Consider the following 21,836-nt stretch of genomic DNA (forward strand, 5'->3'; position numbering starts at 1 on the left):
TCTTCCTTCAATGCGTAATTTAACTTTCGTGATAATCTAGAGAAGACTGGTTCTAAGGTTCTAACTGGTTGAAGATTCCCGACCTTCACAGACGATGGGCTGATAAGACTTGGAATAGATAAATACACCCAATTCTTGACCGGCCCTGTAGAATGTAGTCTTCACGCAAGTCTTTATGTAAGTTTTTTTTTTTCCTACAAAAAGAAATAGATTTTCATTCATTTGAATTGTATAATTTGTTTATTTTTCCATTAGTTTTATTAAATTATGTCTTTTTCTTACATTCCATACCTTTGCTTTTCCCCACATCCTATCTATTTCTATTTATCAATATCTTTATTTTCAGAGAATATTTATATCATTTATGCTTATTCGAACAATGTAGACACTTTGTTTATGTTAATATGTAATTGCTCCCTCTTTGGTGTACATGTAATTAAGTATTACGAGGAGAGGTCGCTCGACAGGTTGGAACGTTTGATTAGACCCCATTGCCAATTTTTAGATCACTCGATGGGTTGGAATAACGTTTGATTAAATCCCATTGACAATTTTTTGAGGTCATTCGATAGGTTGGAATAACGTCTGATCCGATCCCATTGCCAATCTTGAGATCACTTGATATAACATTTGATTAGATCCCATTGCCAATCTTGAGGTCACTCGATAGGTTGGAATAACGTTTGATTAGATCCCATTGCCAATTTTGTGGTAACTAGATGGGTTGGAATAACGTCTGATCCGATCCTATTGCCATTTTCGCAAATTATTATTGTATAACTGTTGAAAATATATTGAACTGAAATATGTCTATTCATTAAATTGTAAACATGACAGGAAAAAAGTGAGTAACAACTATATAAACAATGCTTCACATGAAATCGAAACCAGAACCTTTATTACATAGAAAGTGCTCTGCTTCCACTTTAAAGAGCACTGACAAGTTAACCTAGAGAGGATAGCAATTACTCTTCAATACATTACCATTTTACTAATTCCTACAATTTCACAAATCCTGAATCTTAGTCCAGTTTTATCCTCATAATGCACTCACACACGAATTGAAGAATTACTTCAACATTTTTAGCATACACATCAGTCTCGATTACCCGAGAAGAAAATTACAATACGCTTCTTGCCAGATGCTTTTTGTTTTTTGTTTTATGTAAATGGCTGACGCAACGCCACGCGATCTGCGATATTTCAACACATACGATGAAGCATTGACTCATGGTAAGCTAGCAAGCAGTACTGAAAGTTGGAAGTACTCACATCAGTAGTATGCAGTATTGTATTCTTATAATTTGACTGTCGTTAGTATCGGACTCAACAAAACCTGCGTGAGGTCGATGCAGAAAAATCTAAATAACTTATCATGTAACTATAAACCTGGCTTATTTTATAAACAAGAGGTTCAGGTGGTTCTGATATCGCTCACCTGACGTATGTCAGCTTGTCAATGCAAATTTACATTTGTATTGAAACTTGGAAGGGAAAGAAAGATGTTGGAACACTTAGTTGCTATTTTCTATTTGATTCAAATATTTGCCTATTGACTTGTTTTATGAAGCCTTAACAATTCGTTATTCTATTGGTATACTCAACTTGCCAATACGTTTTCAATTTTTCCATCATTTTCTTACAAAGTTGTCATCTTAGATGTCTGTAGCAATTTGTATCCTCCCATTCATCTCCACTTCATTCAACAATCAGTCCTGACCTCTTGTTTGCAAGCACGAAAGGGTCGGTGGTTCTTTCCGGGGTTTTCCGGGTTCTTCCTCCACCATTAATACTGGCCGCCATGTATAGCCTATCGTGCTGAAAAATGGCGTTAAACCCCACAACAACAACAGCAAGCACGAAACGAACCGTTCCGTAGGCCTAAGTGGTTAGAGCGTCTCCTCGTGCTTTCGAACCCCGGCCGAGCCATACCAAAAAGTTACAAAAAATGGTACTAACAGCTGCCTCGCTTGGCACTCAGCACTACGAGGTTAGTGTTAGGACTGGTCTGCCTGGTATCAGGATAATGTAACTGGGTGGGACATGATGCTACAAGTTTGCAGCTTGATGCCCCATTGGGATAGGTGGATATATGCTGCATGTGCATTTCTGTATTTGTTGGTGGAGTTGCTTCATAACAAAAAGGGCAAGTTAAAACGAAAACAGTTTATGATGTGTATGCATAACTTAGTGCATGCAAATACAATACATATCGATAATGAAAGAGAAAAAGACATACTTGTCAAATAAACAATTTTCTGCCTAGATTGTATTTGCTTTTGATACAATACACTTACTGCCAGTACCGCATGAACGGTTCATGACTTTTATGGCTTTCTCAATACAGGTCATGTGCGGGTGAAAAGTTTGTAAACAATAGGATGTTTAAACACCTGTGGGAGTTAAAGTTTGGCCGTAACAGCAATAGCACTCATCTGACCTTTACGGATCAGTTTTTGCCAACTTTAGATGTAGGTGACAAATAAAGAAAATATTTAGTTAGTGTATACAAAATTCAAAATTGATTAGATAATTACATTTACATATTAGACAAACTTTATTGAATTTAAAACTATGCTCAACGTGATGAATGTAGAGTAAAAGGATAAGTGAAAAGACTGGGTTATATGATCCCGTTCTCGGCATGAAAAGGTTCAATCATTATTAAAGTCAGCATTGGACCTTTGGTTTCTCTGTGCCCTCCGAGGTCTAGATCCTAAGTTATATCTTCGAAACTGCCCATAGCTCCACCCTAGGTAGGCTGTTAGAATGATTTATGGATATATCCGTACCCCCATGGATCTATCCGTACCCCCTATCGTTCCATCCCTGGAGTCACGACTTGGGAACCATTGAGATTCCAACTAAGGGGGATCTGGGTGACTGAGTGGTTAAGGCGATGGAATCTTATCTAGAAGGGTTTGGGTTAGATTCTTTCCATCGGATCCAACAAGATCAGCTTTGGATTTCTCGTTAATCTGTTTTTTTTTTAAAGGATATTTGTTTCTTTTTTCTTAGTAATTAAATCTGAAGTATTTAAGCGTGAAAAAAAGACAAACATGGTTACTTTTTTAAAAATAAAAGCTAATTTATAAAATATAAATTTAAATCTTTTTGAGCACTGAAGTTGAATATATAAAATGATATTAGTTAATTCACATTACGTGCGATTGCATATAAACGACCAATGTTTCAAACAATTTAACATAAAAATACAAAGGTGTGTGTCTATATGGTCATGAAGGCGCATTTACTCATCTTAAATTAAATATTAAGTGTTGTTCTAAAATTTACTGCTAATATAATTTAACCAAAATCCATCCAGTGCTGATTACTGAATTATTGTTCTGCATCTTAACTGTCACCTGGAAACTTCCAGACGAAAATTATTGATCGCTATGGACGTTTACAATAGTATCCAGGTAATAAACTTAAATAACAAAGAGTACATCGAGTCTAATCCTTGCAACATAGGGTAGTAAGAATCTTTTTTCAACGTATTTAGCATCATTGTGTCATTACAGCACGCGACATTCAATCAGGTTTGTATTGGACCACATCTTTAGATTGACCTCGTCCAAAAAATGTCGACATACTTTAACACTGAGTGTCGCCCTATAATAATAATAATAATAATAATAATGAGGGCTTTGTATAGCGCCTAATCTTTAGAAGCTCTAAGCGCTTTACAACATTAGACAACACAAATGACATAAAAAAACATATATAATGATATGATTACAAAAACAAACACCATAAAATTAGAAAACATAAAAAGCATGCTGAAAATATTTAAGGTAGGAAACATTATTAGGTCTTTAAGTTTGTTCTTGCAGTCGAAATAAGTGAGTTTTAAGAGCACTCTTGAATGGGATCACTGTGTCTTTGTGTCTAAGTTCAGTGGGCAATTCATTCCATGTTGCTTGGCCCTGGTATGCAAAAGAACGCTGTCCATATGACTTTGTTTTCATAGTGGGAATAATGAGTATACGATTTTCAGAAGAGGAGCATAAGTATCTTGCTGGTGTGCACAAATGGGTGAGGTCGGATAGGTATGTTGGACTGGAGTCCGTCAGTGAAACGTAGCACAGAAAACAAATTTTGTGTTTGATTCTGAATCGAATGGATAGCTAGTGTAGGGTACAGAGCAGCGGGCATGTGTGCTGTGATCGTGGTACTCTAAGTATGATACGAGCAGCTGTGTTTTGAACTTTTTGAAGTTTCTGGAGTAGATATTGAGATGAACCAGACATAATTGAGTTAAAATAATCCATTCTTGAAAGTACTAATAAACACACAATTGTTTTAGTGGCATCAACTGAAAGATATTTGCGAATGGAGCTGATGCGTCTCAACTCAAGATATGCAGCCTTGCATATGTTCATGAGATGTTGGTGCAATGTGAGAGTACTGTCCAGAGTAACACCTAGGTTTCGTACTGATTGTGTGAATTTAATGTTGGTGTTTCTTGGAGCATGTAAATAATGACCTTCCAGATGAATATGGATGTATTTGGATCCAAATAAAGTGCATACTTACGATTTAAAGGTACATGTAATTAAATTCTACCCCGCCCCCCCCCCCCACTGAAAAAGTATGTACTGACTGCATACATGACCTGTATTACTTTTACTATAGCATGTCGAACCCTATTCGGCAAAAATTAACAACCTTTATTTTTCCACAACTATTTAAGAATTTCAAAATGTAGTCAGGTCTAAGCAGTTGCTATCTTCAACTACATTGATAAACTTGGACAAACTATTTATAATAAATAAGTTCTTACAAAAGTAAACCCATATATAACTTCCTGCAAATACTTATGTAAAGAAATTTTAATCTTTAAGTCAGTCAAACGTTTCCTTATTAAATAATTATATAATATTCATATATTCAAGGGGCTGTGTTAATTCATTGGCTGCATCTCTAATTATCAAGTTCGAGTGTTACTTGTTACATTCATATTTGAGATATCTTATTCAGGTCTTAAATTACAAATTATTCATTGTATTATTTAGTTCATTTTTTAAAAAGATAAATTCCATTTAACGCTATGCACGTTGTGATCTAATAATAAAAAGACGGATATCTTATTTACCTGCATTACACTTTTTTCCCGAAGAAAATACCTAAATCTGTGAACCTCAATATTCATAATCACAGGTTACTTTCTTGCTTCTCTGTCATAGGTAAAATGGCAAGTAATTTCATGTTACTATACATTAATATCTTGACATTCCACAAACGCTATAAACATGAGAGAGAGAGAGAGAGAGAGAGAGAGAGAGAGAGAGAGAGAGAGAGAGAGTGTGTGTGTGTGTGTATGTGTCGAGAAAGACTGCCTCTCCAGACATTTCGTCCTGTTATTCCAGTCACGACTATAAAATGTCGAGCGCCACCCTAAAAAATAAATCTCTGGAGTGTTCATAAGCTCAGCCAATCACAAGAATGAACGCCTCGATGATACGCTCACGTGTTACTCATAATAAAACACATCCAAGATCTCAATAATACAACCTTATACACCATGCTGTAAAAAAACAATAAAAAATAATAATAAAAAAAAACAAGCGTCTGCAGTGTTCTGAAGCTCAGGTCATCACGTGCAAGAATGCCTTTTCCAAGTTCGCATACCAACTCGGATCACAGTCTGTTCAAAAATTGACCCTCTTGTGTGTTCGTAAACAAGTGTTGATCAACGGACGACAGACTAAGCGCAACAAATGAAGTGACATGGTATATGCCTGTAAGGTCTTCGGTCAGGCGAGCAAATAATTGTCGCCTTTACACTTTCTTTATTCTTTAACTTTATCTGATTCATGCCAGGTTTCGGGGATATTAATATATTCTACGAAGTATTTTTCATTTGGCGTTTGTTTCGATTGTACAGAACCGAACGAAGAAATGTAAATCGTGTGTGAGTTGCCCTCATGTTGCTGTTCACATAAAGAGCGTCCTTAGATAGCAGTCGTTATCACTTGATGGTTTTATCCTTACAATGTGTACATTGTCGTTTGAAGAGGGTACTCTTTCTCTAATCAAAATACTGGTAAGTTTTACATACGGGCTACAAAGAGTCTTTATCACGGTAGGGGAAAATATTTGATCTACTCAGATCTTATCCTTCGTATTGCCTTTACATGAGTAAAATTTCGTCATTTCTCAAAATGAATCCGGGAAAATCTTGAGAATACATTTCAACATGTTATTGGTTATAAATATTTTGTTTAAAAACAAAAAGAGCAGGCTGCAAGGAATTTCCTCACTATCAAAGACAAAAGTATAAAAGGATTAAAACAGCCAATCACCTATTCGAATGAGCCAGATAGCGGTGTATGATTGGTTGAATACCAGTGATGACGTCAGTGTGAAATTATCTATAACAGGCTAAATAGGGATTCTAGTTCAACTTCTTTTAACGAAGCTCTTTTGTATAGCAATTTACTCTGAACAAGAAATGTACAACGCAACCATGAAATAGGGAGACGCATGCCGCGTTTTCAATGGACAAGCGATCATTTCTGTTTTTAATGTTAATTAATAAATTGAGAAGGAGACGATTTAATTGGTTCTTTTATAATTTACCTTATCAAAGTCTGCAGAAATGCGAATTAAAATTTATGAAGTCAGTCACAGGTATATTTCAAAACAAACACATTTAGCGTTTGTCTATCGTGGAAGGACTTCCCAGTTCGCCTGCCAATGTTGTGATATTTTGATTGCGGCAGCATTGCTTATTCGCAATAACTCACCTTTCGCTCTATCTCCCTATGAACCATGTGGTTTACGGACCTAAAGGACCTCGCATCAGGCAAGCCGAATCAGACTTGAACCCCTGTCTTGATTGTAAAGACCTTAAAAGGAAAACGATCCAGGAGTATGCTTCGGATTAATAGTTTGGCCAACGCTTTCACGGCTTGCTGACGTCTCGTCAGACGATCGATCTCCTCTAGAGCTTTTCATATTTAGAGTTTTCACTGTCTAGAATTCTATCTTATTATTTTCCTGGTATTGGTGTGAGAGGTATGATTAGTTGTGGTCAAATATGGCTCTTGTACACACGGGAGTTGTTTTTATTCTTGATATAAAACTTGTCAAAAATATATACTAACCAAAACACGACTTTTCTGTTATAATTGCGATTTACATGAAATGACTCAAGCAATAAAAAAGTAAATGAAATAAACTAAGATATACAGTTTGTGCTAAGGAATCTGGGTGTGTGCAGAGTAATGGCATTCTAATAATTAGCACCCCCCAAAAATGGTATCAAAGCTTCTGAAAAAAACCCACCTCTTAAATCATTGTTGGAACCCGAAATTCTACAAATATTCCATGGGCTATATGTAGCACCATAAGGAAGACGAATAAAAAGTATCAACCAAGCAGACGACAGGAAACAGAATGTGATTCAGATAAACCTACTGGAAGCATACGGTAGCAAAATGATCTGCTGAACTACTACTACTGCTACTACTACTACTACAACTTCTACTACTACTACTACTAATAATACTAATAACAATAATGTGGACTTAGTACAGCACCTAATCTTTAGAAGCTCTAAGCACTTAACAATATTAGGTAACACATACAAACATATACAACGACAAATATACACAAACAAACACCATGAAATTACAACACAAAAAACATGCTGACAGTAGTTAAGGAAGTAAGATTATTAAGTCTTTTAGTCTGTTTTGTAATCTAAATAGGCGATGTTTTAACGAGCACTATTGAATGATATCACTGTAGTGGCGTACTAAGGGTAAATGACGCCCAGGGCAACAATGATGGCCCAAAGGGCCGAAACCGGGAGATGGTTAGGGGATTTGGGAGTGCAGCGAGGTCCGGGGCGGGACTCTGTTCGCCAACGATTTTCCTGCAATTTAATGGTTCAAACCAAATCACAACTAACTGACAAAAATTAAAATGTCTATATTAAAGAAATTGGCGTTATTTGAAATTATAACATCTGCAGCCGTTTAGAAAAATATAATCCTCCCATACCCATTTCCATAAATCTAACTACTTGTTTCACTGATTCGAAGATACACGTCTGTTTTAACTCATCTGTGGCCATGTGTTTATATTGGTTGATGTTTTGATCAATTCATTCTACTCAGCTGGACCGTGGTGCAAAAGAACGTTGTCCGTATGACGTCGTTTTAACAGGGGAAACAATGAGAATACGAATGTCGGGAGAGGAGCATAAGCGTTTTGATGGGTTGTACACACTGAGTGAGGTCAGATAGGTATATTGGACTGCTATATATATGAAAAAAGCATATAGTAAAGGGTTTTGACCAAAATAAATTGTTAAAATGTTTGAATATTTTTGGGAATTTAAATATATATATATATATATATATATATATATATATATATATATATATATATATATATATGTATATGTATATATATATATGTGTGTGTATATATATATGTGTGTGTGTATATATATATATATATATATATATATATATATATATATATATACACACACACAAAGATAGAACAGCATATTAATTGTTTTAAACAAATATGATTTTAATGTTAAAACCTCCCAAATATTTTAAAATACGTTTGAACATATAATCAGTCATCTCCTATTAAATGGAAAAATACATAATTCTTTACCCTCTTGAACACGGAAATATATAATTATTGATCTGTGTACATAAAGCTCCTTTTCTACTACTACCTGAAGAATGTCTGACTGGCTTGTGAAAATTCTTGACGATAAAAATAAATATTCTTAACTTACATGATATGGAAAAATAGAGGTAAAAAGAAGCGAACCACAGGCGTCCGCATTTGTAAAAGTCCATTGTGCAGTATATAATTATAACACTTTGATTATGGACTTTGCCCCCATCCCCAGAGTATAGTTTGAAAATTTCTGCGGACGCCCATGAAGTAAATCAAAAGCAGTTTTAGTACATGACTTCAGAACTGATATTATAAGAGTTTAATTTCAATTTATTTATTCTGCTTTTATCATTTTTAAACCTCTCGGTAGACCAATACATTGTTCTCTGCCAATATTAAAAATGATTAACTTATATTCTTGGTTGTGACGCAAAAGATTCCATATCAGATTTATTTCAGGACTGTCGGACCCTTAGAACCTAATGCTGCTCACAATAAATAGATTCAGTTACATCGAATAAACCTAGCATGGAAAAGGAAACTCGAATCCATTTACTATCGATCATGAACATTTAGGATTTAATCAACAGACTATGACTAACGTCAGAATATATTTAATAAAATAAAAAAGGGAAAAACCTGATATAGAGATGCTTCATATTTCGATATAAGATTTTTAGTTTATCCATGTGTTTCTCATATATTATGTATTTTCATACACAGTTTATACAAATTTCAATTGCGTATAATTGTATCGAAGTTTTACAAACATTCATAGTTTATTACCGACTCCTCTCCGAATATCGCCCACATTTGAGTTCACGCGTTCTTGAGCATATGGTAACTGCCGTTTCATGTATGTAGACTGTCCGTCACTAAATTTATCGTTACATGGTCACTCTCCGCCTTGACCAGTAATGTCAGAAAATAGCATAAGGTAAGGTGGAAGGGATCATTTCTAACTTGTTGGTCTCCGAGTAGTCCTTCACTCTGTGGTGACGTCTCACGCGGCAAAATGTCAGTCTATTGGGTTTACCCATATGATATTCCAGAAGCTAAGATCGCTTACATTGGCCTTCACACGTTTCATATTAGCGCACAGCAGAGTATTTCAGCAACTTACTGAATGTAGTCGGCTATCGTTAAAAATTAAATTCAACTAGTCAAGTACTTCGATTTGCTTCATACTAAGTAATGCTTAAAATGCGTTAAAACCCCCTTAAATTTTGAAATCGAACTAAATTACTTAGGGGCAGTCCACATATGCCGTTACGTACGGTGTGGGGATGGGGAGATGTGTGACGATAATGGAGATGGTGGGTGGAGTGAAAAAATGTGATGTCATAAAAACAACATCGCCATCTATCAGAGAAAAAGTCAAGCACGTAGCGTCGCAGTATAAACATGGGAGGAAGAGAACATTGAGAAATAATCTAATGAGATTAGATGCTTATAACTTTATTCCTTGGATTTCAAGGTTTATTTTTCTCCATATTTTTTCTCTTTGGTATATGTTTCCAGAGGACTAAACCCGGATTGATCAATATATTTCTAAGTATGAAATAATTCAGAACGCAGTGTTGGATTGTTGTGTATTTTTCTATACACAGTGATTTCAAACGAATTTTATTTTTGAAAATGTTATGGTGGGATGCCAAAGCTTTGTGACGTCATATATGAGGGGGTCTGAGTTTTTGAACTAGATGTGACGAGGAGCGGGGGGTGGGGGTGGGGTGCCTAAAAATCGCCCAAAATTGCGTGACGTGATATATGGATGGCCTCCTTTTTGTTTTATTTTAGTTTCAGTAGAATCACTATCTCGTTGTGTGTGTGTGTGTGTGTGTGTGTGTGTGTGTGTGTGTGTTGGAGGTGACGCTATTTCGAACATTTGTAGAAAAGTACAGCATGGTAAAATATCCTACAAGATTTTGTCCTCTCAACATGATACAAATCACTTTGGGATTTAAAAATCGCCCTCTTTGGGAACAAATGTTCTCGTCATTGTATTCATCGTTAATAACATTAAGAACACTGAAGTATCGTACCGGATATTCGGGTCAATGGCGTTAGTTTCCGTAACGGGTTTTAATATTTGTTAAGGAATTGCCATCTTCATTCGGAGTACTTCCGCATATTGCGTGTACAGTGTAAAATGTGAGCAACATATTGAAGCCTTTTCATATAATTTTTTCATTTATTTGACTATGTGAATTAAATGTTTAAACATTTTTTTTCTTTACAGGTCGAAAGTAACTTTCAAGATCACGCTGACTTCCGACCCTAAATTACCATACAAGGTGTAAGTAAACAACTGTTAAAATAAGTTTAAATCTCCCTGATATCGTAAATACCATATGAGTCTGACGTTTCATCAGTAATGTACGATGAAATCTCTGACATCACGAATCACCTTATCGGTACTATAAATTAACACTAATATATTGTACCGGTAAGGTGATTTCGTGTTTTCAGAGATTTCATCGTACTTTATCGATGAAACATCCGACACATGTGATAATAATATAGTCTGACTCTACATCCCAGTTTGTTTGTACCCCCCTACCGATTTAAAAAATGAGAACGTTTAATGTGATAAAAAGTGCACAGAACTAAGTCAATTGAATCATTGATTTATAATTTATAACCTGACTGTGACCAGAACGGCACTAATGCTGGCATCCCCTGCACCATTTCATGCTTAACGGACTTTCCATACTAACACGGCGCCATATTGCGTACACTATAGGCTAGTTTATTTCCATCAGACAACATAATGACGTAGTTCATCCTGTTTGGTAACTGCTGAATAATTGCATAAATTACATAACGTTGAGAATTTGGAATTATATCCCTCAGCATATATGAACATAAAAATTAAACCTCTTGTTAAATCCACATGAAAAGCAAATTTGTAGTTGTCATTATTTTCCTTTGCTTGATTCGACATTGTAAATATGGAAGCAGATGACTTATTTATGTACATCTGTAGTCATGATACACCCCTTTGCTGAAAATGGACTTGTCCAGAAACTGGAAATTCATCCGAGCATGTCGGTCTATTATTCTGAACACTTCCATTAAACATGAAACGTGCATACGATGACGGTGTTAGGGCTACTCTACTCAGAGTCAGGTTAGAAACTATAAATCAGTGAATGAATTGACTAAGTTCCTTGCACTTTTTATCACATTAAAGGTTTCCATTGTTTAAATAGGTAGGGGGGTACAAACAAATGGGTTTATATTATCAGACTTTAGTCCTACAACGTAAGACACATCACCCGATATCTTTGTTGTGGGGTGTGATGGGTCTTACCGCCTAACTAACAGCGCTGTGTAGCGGATTGTGATGTTGACTAACAATGTAATGAAAGTCAGATTTGAAGAAATATCACACACAACTGGCAACCAGTAATGACGTAGAAAAGTTTTTTTTTTTAAAAATCAAAATGTCTGTTCAACATAGCACATGTTTTTGTTTTAATGCTTTGTCTTGCTATCCAAATAACAGCCTTGCATAGCATATTCCAATGTTGGTTAACATTGGAATGAGTAGTCAAACTTTCAGGAATATCTCACACACTTGGCAGCTTATATTGACACTCTGCCACTAATTTATGTGTAATTAATATACTTACTGAGTTGTCTTTATCCTGGCGGAATGAAAGTATGGCACTAGCAAATGGATGCATTTTCATGTTCCATTGATGTATGTTTGAATTTGTTGCAATGCGGCGGTAGTCGAGGTTGTTGTTGTTGTTGTTCTCGGGTTTAACGCCATTTTTCAGCACAAGATAGGCTATACATGGCGGCCAGTATAACTGGTGGAGGAAGAACCCTGGAAAACCCAGGGAAGAACCACTGACCCACGAGAAGGGTAGTCGAGGTATGCCGAAGTATATTTAAGTAGGTTCATGTGGGGGATATGTTTCTTGAACGAAACATTGCTTACAGTTCCAGTAGGCATAATATATTTTTATTCCTTTTGTTAAAGAATAATATTTTAACTTAACCCGATTTTGGCATTCCTGGCTTTCATTCTTTCCAGCCAACTGAAATGTAGGCCAATAAAACTTGAAAACAAGTCCATTTCTTTTGTGAGAATTTGAATGGATTAGAGAAAAGACATTAGGATAAATAAAGCCAGACAAAAACATAACTTTACTTTGTAAATTGTTTGAAGGTAATGCAAACGGTTTTGAATTAATGCAAGTGTCATTAGTGTTCATCACCACAGGTACATCCTTCACCAGTAATACTGGCTGACATGTTAACCCTAACATGCACTGAAAAATGACATTAACCCCAAAGCAACAACAGGAACAAAACACAGGGTTTTCATCAGTGATCAATGATCAAGTTGTATTTTTTTGCCACAAATTTACTGTTAATATGTATCAGGTTGAAACTAACAAAGGTTTGGGATCAGTAATCTTACTAATTTACTAGGGGCCCCGAGTGGCTGAGTGGTCTAAAGTGCTCACCGTTCTGGATCACTGCCATCTCACCTCTTTCTGCGAGGGTTCAAGTCCAAGGCTTGGCTAGTATGGGTACATGGGAAAGCCTGCCAGTAGCTTCTCGTGGGTCAGTTCTTCCCTGGGTTTTCCAGGGTTCTTCCGCCACCAGTTATACTGGCCGCCATGTATAGCCCATCTTGTACTGAAAAATGGCGTTAAACCCTAGAACAACAACTAATTTACTATGTTTTAGTCCATCCCATTTATGTAGACATTACTTATATAGACAAGCTGCCTATGTTGATGAAATGCAAATCCCAGGGCTTGTGTTGTTGTGTTACTACCAGATTTATTATTCTTTATGTCTATGTCAAGCTAAACATATACGTCAACATTTTTTTTACATATGTCTTATTTGTGTTTTCTAATGGGATGTGACTGATGCACAAATTTTCTAACATGTGACCTATACCCAAATTCATGGATTTTTCATATACATGTACAGTATGTGATGCATTATGGATTGTACTACACAAATATAAGTTGTCATTGTACAATGTACAGGTATATTTCTTTCTGACTTGTTTAGTCTTTATTTAAAAAACATTTCCAATTGTTTATTTTCTTTCAGTTTAAATCCTACTCGCTGACAACAGTCATCTACTACTAATTTCACTTGTATGTGAAATTTGAGTTTTTTTAAGCCCCACCACCTTATCTTGACATTTGTTTTTATCAAAAAGATTATCTTGGTCCAGAGGATATTGATATAAATGGGTAATAATGTATTAATTGAACTGTATTAATGGAATTTGTTACTTCTGATTCCCAGCATCATGGGAAGATTTTATTACATGTAAGGAAATTGCTTATTATTTCTGTACATAAAATGCAAAGTTAACATTTGAAGCTTAAATGCTGTCAGTGATGAACACATTATAACACAGATATGCCATATTGCAAAAAAGAAAAGCAAAATATTGCAGCAAGTTTTTTCCTGTCAGTACACCTACTATGAAGAGAATTACAAAGAAAATGCTTTACATAATGAAAGCAAATCAGAGTAAAATCCAGAATGAAAAGAATATACAGAATGCTATCAATTTATGATATATTAGTCGTTAAACATATCAGATATCCATTATTATAAAGAAAATCTTTACTTAAAGATGGATAACTTAATTCGAATGATGCAGAATGAGAAAGAACCTAAAACTGTATAGAGAAGAATAATTGGTACTCAGATTTTGAACAGTTTGCCAGAGTTAATAATTCCAGGCTTGAAATTGAGTTATTATTTTGATTTGGAAAGATGAATTGTTTCTAGTTAAGAATATTTAGAAGGATTGAATGATTTCTTATTTTAGGCAGGGGGTGGTTGGGGTGGAGCTGGGTTGCTGAGTTGTCTATGGCACTTGCAAGTATCTTCTCATGGGTCAGTGGTTCTTACTATGGTTCTTTCTCTGACAAATATACTGGCTACTACGTATGACCTATCTTGGCCTGAAAATAATGTTATGACCACAAAACCAAACAGTCAGACAGTTTTGTTCACAGAAATGCCTTGTTCGTTCGTTTACAGATTAAGTGTACCCGAAGCAACACCTTTCACAGCTGTGCTGAAGTTTGCAGCAGAAGAAGTAAGTTTATAGAAGTGTAAAATAATGTTTTAATGACCTTGAAAAGTTTGCTGCAGTATAAACTATAATATCAACTTAAAGTACTAGAACTGTTACCACATTTTAAGAGTTAATGCTGAACGTCATGAATATTTAGTAAGAGTTCATACTTTGGAGTGATAATAGTGATGACAATGACATTAGTACTATTTGAATTATAAATATATAAAATTATATAAACTTGATTCGAAATCAGTTGTTGAAAAAATTCCGTTATATTGTTTTCAGTTCAAAGTTCCAGCTGCAACCAGTGCAATTATCACTAATGATGGCATTGGAATCAATCCAGCACAAAGTGCAGGTAAGGGTAGATAACCCCATTTTGAGCACAATATGTAACTTGACATGTAAAAAAAAGTATTTTATTACATATGTGCATTGTATTTTTAACTAACATACCCATATCATAATATTTCTATATGTAAAACATACAATAATATGTCACGAGATCGCAAATGACATCATAACAACATGTAAAGCATAAGCTTAGCAGATGAGGCATCCAGATATATTTCAGAGTTATTTCACTGCACTATTCTGTGGTTTTATCACATTGAATTGGTATTTTGTTTGTCATCTGATAATACAATTATCACATTTGGGCTCAAGATATGAAATTGATAAAATGAGTCAGATTTGATATTTCATTCTCCACAGATCACAAAAAATAGATATTATTTTACCTGTGTCGTAAATTTAATTTCAGTGAGTACTTTGCACAATAAATTCATATTCTTCTATGATTGACAGTAGTCCCACTTACATTTTTAATTGCTGGTACTTGATCTTGTAATGGTCAAAATTGAGAGTATACATGTACATTGGGTTGTTTTGAAAATCAAATCAGGTGCACATTTGTGTTAATTACGTAAATCATGATATAATATATGTAATTCCTCACACGTAATGCTTTAATTTGAGCCACCTAAGGCCAGATGATTTAGCTTTCATGATTGTTCACATGACCATAATCTGTAAAATGTGCCAGGGATCTGGTAGTTGAGTTTTGGCCCCATTCACCTTCCACAAAATGTGCATATTTTCCCAGTTGTTGCCTTGTTTTGGCAAGCTGTATTAGAGATTTTTATGTGAAGTAAAATAGAAAAATGTTGCCTCTTATTTAATTTTTTAGCAAAAATTGAGTTTTAATTATTATATATGGGAAAAAAAATCTGTTAATCACGGTTATTTTCTGGCAAGTTCCGTAACACAAGTCTAAATAATGATAGTGATTGCTTGACCACAGTCCTTAAAGACTGCTTTATATGCATTGCATGTGTATATCTGTAGAGCAAGATCCAAAATGAAGTCTTTGGGTTCATTATCTTACATACTATGCGCTGCTCACTCCATCATCCATGGAACTGGTTTTTTTGTTCAGTTTGATGAACAATATTTGCATCCATTTTAGAGAGCCAGGCTGGCCCTGGAGTACATGGATGTCCTTGTCATAGTGTACAGGGAAGAATCAGAGAGTTTGACTAAGGCAGATCTTAACCTTCTGTATTTAAAAATAAAATTAAATTAAAATGAAAAATGGAATTTCAAAGCTATTAACATAAAATAACTGACAAGAAGACATATAGTCATTAATTTTGCATTTTTTTCTTCAAATTTACTAATTTAGCTTGTGTAAGCTCTCTTTTTCGCAATTTCATTGGTTTTTAGGCCCCATTAAAAATTGGAGTAAAATCCATGTGCATTAAACTTAAGAACTTATAAGACACATTGAAACATTTCCATTTTAAGTATGCTTTAGAGTAACTATGTATCCTTCTTATCTTCCCTTCTTTTGGACAGTAAAATTTATTTCCATCATGATCTTGGTGCCAAATTCTTTATTTACTAATCCTGCTGATGAAATGAAATACATTTATGTATTGCACAGTCTGGCTACATGAAATAACAAGCCACCTTCATAACACAATCAACCACATGAGATATTTAGCGTATAAGCAGTATGATTTGAGAACAATGGACTTGCAATACTGTGGGCATTAATGTTATATTTACTGGAAGATATTTTTTGGTTTACAACACTCTTGATTGGTGTTCTTGTGGATGATTGGTAAGCAACTGATTCATCATCACAAATCTGCATGCACATATTGAGTGAACATTGTAAACATGATGGTTTACAGAACTTACTTGCTAAGTCATCATTGCTACCTGAGGTTCTGATATGTTAACCCTATCTTCACCTTGACAGATCGATCAGTTATTTCAGTGCTTTGTCCTAGTGACTTCTATTGAATTACATAGTTGCCTTCATTATTATTTAATGCTAACTAAATAATAGTGTTTAACAGGGGTGATTTGTACATTAGCCTGAAATAGTAAAGGCAATTAACTTGAAAAGGATACTTTGCAAGTTTAACAGTGAAAGTATGACTACATACCAGAGAGAAGCAATTACGGACGTATTTGAGGGAGAGGATGTGTTTGTACAAACACAGACTGGCAGTGGAAAAATGCTTATGTACGAGTCTGTTCCTGTTCTCTTGATCATGCAGGAACGCTGTTCAAATTTGAACAAGTTGATTTTGATTGGATGCAGTGGCTTGCTGCTGCATCCAATGAAATTCACAGATGTGTAGCAGAAATATCTGATCAATCTGCCAATGTGTAGATAGGGAAGTTTAACAAATCAATCACTTTTGCAATAGTATGAATGTCTGTAAGTCCATAACTTCATTGTTAAAATTTTTTGCTTTGCTAAATAAAATGTTGGCTCAACAATCTGGGGTTTTGTTGCTTTTCTGTATAGCCAGCATTTTGTTAATTTTTTATTGCATTAGACTTCTGAACCACCGGGCTTTTCTACTTTGATTTGAAATGGGGCCTGGATCCTTCATTTGGGGACAAAATTGTATGAATAGCAAGTACAGTTTTTAGGAGTAAATTGCTTAAATGAGAAACTGCCCATGATTTTGAAATATTTTAAATTGGAATTGGAGCACATTTATATTAGGGCATCCATGGATGCTAAAGAAATCCCTACATAATTAGTAAATAATGAAATTACAGAAAATTTTACTTTCACTGTACCAATATTAATATTTTATTTTTTTATTTTTTCTTCTTCCAGGAAATGTCTTTTTGAAACATGGTTCGGAATTGAGAATTATACCCCGAGACAGAGTTGGAAGCTATTGTATAGAATGACGACTGTGGTTTTTAGGAATTACTTTTCATCAGTTATGAGATATGGCTAAGGAATCAAACTTTTCTTGCTTGTAATATCATGTTCAATGTTTCTCCTCCATTGTGAAGAATTGGTAGACCCTTGATGATTTCCCATTTTCGTTGGAGGAATAAATTGATACTGATGTAACATAAACAACATCTAGCTTTACACATATGGTGTAGTTGTGTTCGCAAGTACAGTTATAAATGGAATATTTTGTCACTGTGGTATCATTTGTATTTATTATTTTCTTTACAAAATGTATAGCATTTTTAATGAATGTTTTATTGAAAGGAAGAAAAAACTATTACACCATATAGTCAAAGAAACTGATTTTATGATATGAAAATCAAAACCTGTCAACACAGAAAATGAATATTTTGATAGAGGAAATGAATAAATTACAGTTTTTTCTTTAATAATGCCATTAAAATGACAGTGTATGGATCTTTGACTTGACAGTAAAGCAAAACTTGAATCATTTGCACTATTGTATGTTTATTTTTTAACAGAAGCGTAATTGTCAGGGATCAACAAGAAATACAACTGCCGTTCCTGCAGAATGTTTTTGGACCAACACAAAACTCAGCAAAAGTTTCAGACACATTGTATATTTTGTAAATGTCAGCCAGCAGCTAACAGTTTGACTCAGCCAACATTTACGTGTAATATTTTCTAGCAAGGGCTGTTATTACAGTGAGATGTTCAGTTAGTCACTTTATTTGGGCATTGACCTTTTGCTTTATACTTTCTGTGTATTTTGTTTTCTTATCTTTACAATACAGAAAAAGAATAAATCATTATTCATCTAAAAGTGAATTGTTCTGCAACAAATCTTCCTTTCCTTTCAGTTGCTTTTCGGATTCCTCTGTAATTAAAAACAGGCCCATGAAGGGTTGAATAATACTGTAGAATAGTATTTATCAATGTAAAATAATACTCAGTTGGAACCCATAACATTTCATGCAATTATTTCATTGTTTCATGCATGGAAAGTGCATATTTTGGGTCAGTTCATGGCTGAAAGTATCTCTGTATACATACAAAGCTGTATGGGAAAATATAAAACTGAAGTAACAAATAAAAGAAATGTACTATCTTTATCTGGTTGAACAGTACAACAAAACTGAGGTGAAAGAACTATTGACGAGGGCCTGAGAGTGATATGATATATGATCCCTTACAAGTTAAATACAACTACAAACTGCACTGATCTAGATCTGCCATTGCATCATGATGCCAGATCTGGGTCTGTACGGTCTGTACAGTTTGTTAGGACCAATCAATAGAACAATCAACACAGGTCATCTTCTGCCCCATAATGCAAATGCAAATCAGGATCTGTATTGTTTTCATGACTATAAATGGTAGTTCTGTTCAACTGCAAGAAATTTACTGCATGCATAATCACTTGTCTACGGTCGAGTTAAAAGTTGGTTATATCCTGTTTTACAAAAACAGTAAGCACTTTGATTTACGATATTAATAATTACATGTGTAGCTAATAAAAGACAGTGAAGAAAAATGCATTAGAGAGAAATACAGAACATATTGTCACAATGATCCTGCAAATGAAATCATGGTGTAGCCAAGTGAGGGGGATAGTTGTATGACTCTGTGCATGATTCTCGGTATTGCTATCCACAGAGTTAATAATCAGTTTGAATATATGGCGTAACTGATGTGTACAGTTGCAATCCTGTTGGATCTGGACATAAATAGACACAGAAATCAATGAATCAATTATTAGGAGGTTGTATCAATAAATATACTAAAACCTATTTGACTCGGAATGAAAAGGAATACATTTCTACTTGAGTAGGAAGGTGAGATAATGTAGAGTGATAAAAACTAATTTGATAAATATATTTTCATTTAGCTTGAGATTCCTGTGGTCTGTTTTTTCTCAAATCAAATATGTGGCTCACACATGGGTATAGTCAGAAACATACTTATTTTGATGTTGCTGGATCCAGGGTCAGGGTCACTGGTGCTGAATATGATTTTCCATTTTGATTTGTACATAAAATTTCCTTGAACTAATCAACTACACTTGGCAGGGCAGCTTCCTGTTAATTCAAGTATTGAAAGGTCAATGTTACTGGATTCTATATTACTTTTTTTTGTTTCTGCTCATTATATGATTTTTCTGGGATCCAGGTTTCATCATACTTCATAGATAGTCTACAGTTGGGCAGATACACCTCCCTATACATTTTCAAAGCCAGAGGTGAATGGTCAAGGTCACAGGAACTAAAATTTGCCATTTTGGTTGCCATATGATGAATCATTTTTCTTCAACTTTCTTGCTTCCAGATTTTATAAACTTCATAATTGCATTGCATTTTCAGGAAGGGCAGCTTGTTAATGAGTCTCGGATCAAAAGATCAAAGTTCAAGATCACTGGATGTAAAATTGATAACGTATGTTAATGTTATTTTACATTTGTAATGACTTTGGCAGGTCAGGTGGGTTATCTTTTCTACTGACCTCTAAGCAGGAAAGGCATTAAAAACCTTTTTGTGGCATCCTGATTGCTTACCAGAACAAATGATCTGTTTTAAAACATGCTTTTCATCAGGCTGTAAACATGTACTGTGTTCTTACTATCATTTTAATGTTTGATTTGGTCTGAGATTTCTTTAAGGTAAAACAGGTTTTACAGATGGTCTGATATTGACACTCGGACAGTGAGTGCACATGCTGTACACTTGGCTTTTCCAATCAAATTATTGGTCACTGTTGTACAGTTGCATGTCCCATGATGTCCTTGCTCGTATGTTCATGCTGATTGACAAGTACTGTACTGGAAATCACCAAAGTTTTTGCGTATTATAACTCACATTGCCTATTCATATATTATCCCAGAATGTGATTCACATTTTTATAAAATATTCTTAAAGATTAGAAGAGTCTCCAAATCATGATGTGTCTTTATCTTGATTTAATGTATTTTGGCAAGGATTTAATATGTTTTGGCAAGGATGTAATATATTTTGGCAAGGAAAGGCAGCATTAGGATTTATGTAAATTCAGTCAGATAAAAATCAGGTCTTCATTTTTCACTTACTTTGGCACAACAAATAAAAGCAGTTGTAAAATCTCATTTCAACTGAGTGACTTGGGGATCAGTTAAAAGTTAATCTTTATCTGGGAACATTTGTTTTTACTTCTTTTCTTTTAGCCATTAGCCAGTTGGCTAGTTATTTAAAATATTAGTATACTTGATGGTTGTCATCCCCATTTTTGGAAATAGTAATACCTGTAAATGGTCTGAAATGATTGCCTTACATATAAACTAAATTTAAAGGAAACTAGTATCAGAGCCTGGTCTTGGATGGACAACAGATTTTTGTGCAATTACATTTTTTAGACATACATTGTTATATTTACCTCTTTTTCATCTGATGCAGAGGGCACACTAGCAGTAGTTATAATTTATTGAAATAAAAATTTATTTTAAATTATTGTGTTTGTTGTTTGATAGTTTTGTGGCTCAAAAGCACAAAAATATGTTTGGAGTCAAGACAGCGACTTTAAAACCCTTTTAATACATAGCTCTCAGAGTTTTTAATAAGAGACACAGTTTGGAGTTTCTTAATTGTTTTCACACTTAGAAAGACACTTTTTAGTTATCTTGATGTTCTGCCCAAAGGCCTTGTACTGTTGCAGGCCGATTGCTCCGGTGACCTAGTGGTTAGAGCATCCGTCTTGGATGCAGGAGGTCACAGGTTCAAACCCCAGCTAAGTCATACCAAATATAAAAATGGTACTAACAGCTGCTTCGCTATGTGCTCAGCATAAAAAGGTTAGTGTTAGGACTGGTCAGCCTGGTGTCAGGATAATATGACTGGGTGG

The 21,836-nt window shown here is 34.8% G+C and overlaps 1 protein-coding gene across 1 annotated transcript; it reads left to right on the forward strand.

The window, feature by feature from the left end:
• The first annotated feature begins 158 nt into the window (after positions 1-158).
• LOC149798132 (ubiquitin-fold modifier 1) lies at positions 159-21,442 on the forward strand. Its single transcript, XM_089963224.1, has 5 exons — positions 159-177; positions 10,898-10,954; positions 14,695-14,752; positions 15,020-15,092; positions 17,880-21,442. Coding segments are annotated over exons 1-5 (267 nt in total). The 5' UTR covers positions 159-175; the 3' UTR covers positions 17,957-21,442.
• Positions 21,443-21,836: the final 394 nt, after the last annotated feature.

The sequence above is a fragment of the Sinohyriopsis cumingii genome, chromosome 6 (genome assembly GCF_028554795.1).
Source record: "Sinohyriopsis cumingii isolate HCF-2022 chromosome 6, ASM2855479v2, whole genome shotgun sequence".
Lineage (NCBI taxonomy): Eukaryota > Metazoa > Mollusca > Bivalvia > Unionida > Unionidae > Sinohyriopsis > Sinohyriopsis cumingii.

Bases quoted from the DNA above. Each gene is read 5' to 3' on its own strand.
- LOC149798132 (XM_089963224.1), top strand. The intron at 10,955-14,694 runs GTAAGTAAACAA...GTTCGTTTACAG, and splicing joins CCTAAATTACCATACAAGGT to ATTAAGTGTACCCGAAGCAA. The intron at 15,093-17,879 runs GTAAGGGTAGAT...TTCTTCTTCCAG, and splicing joins CAATCCAGCACAAAGTGCAG to GAAATGTCTTTTTGAAACAT.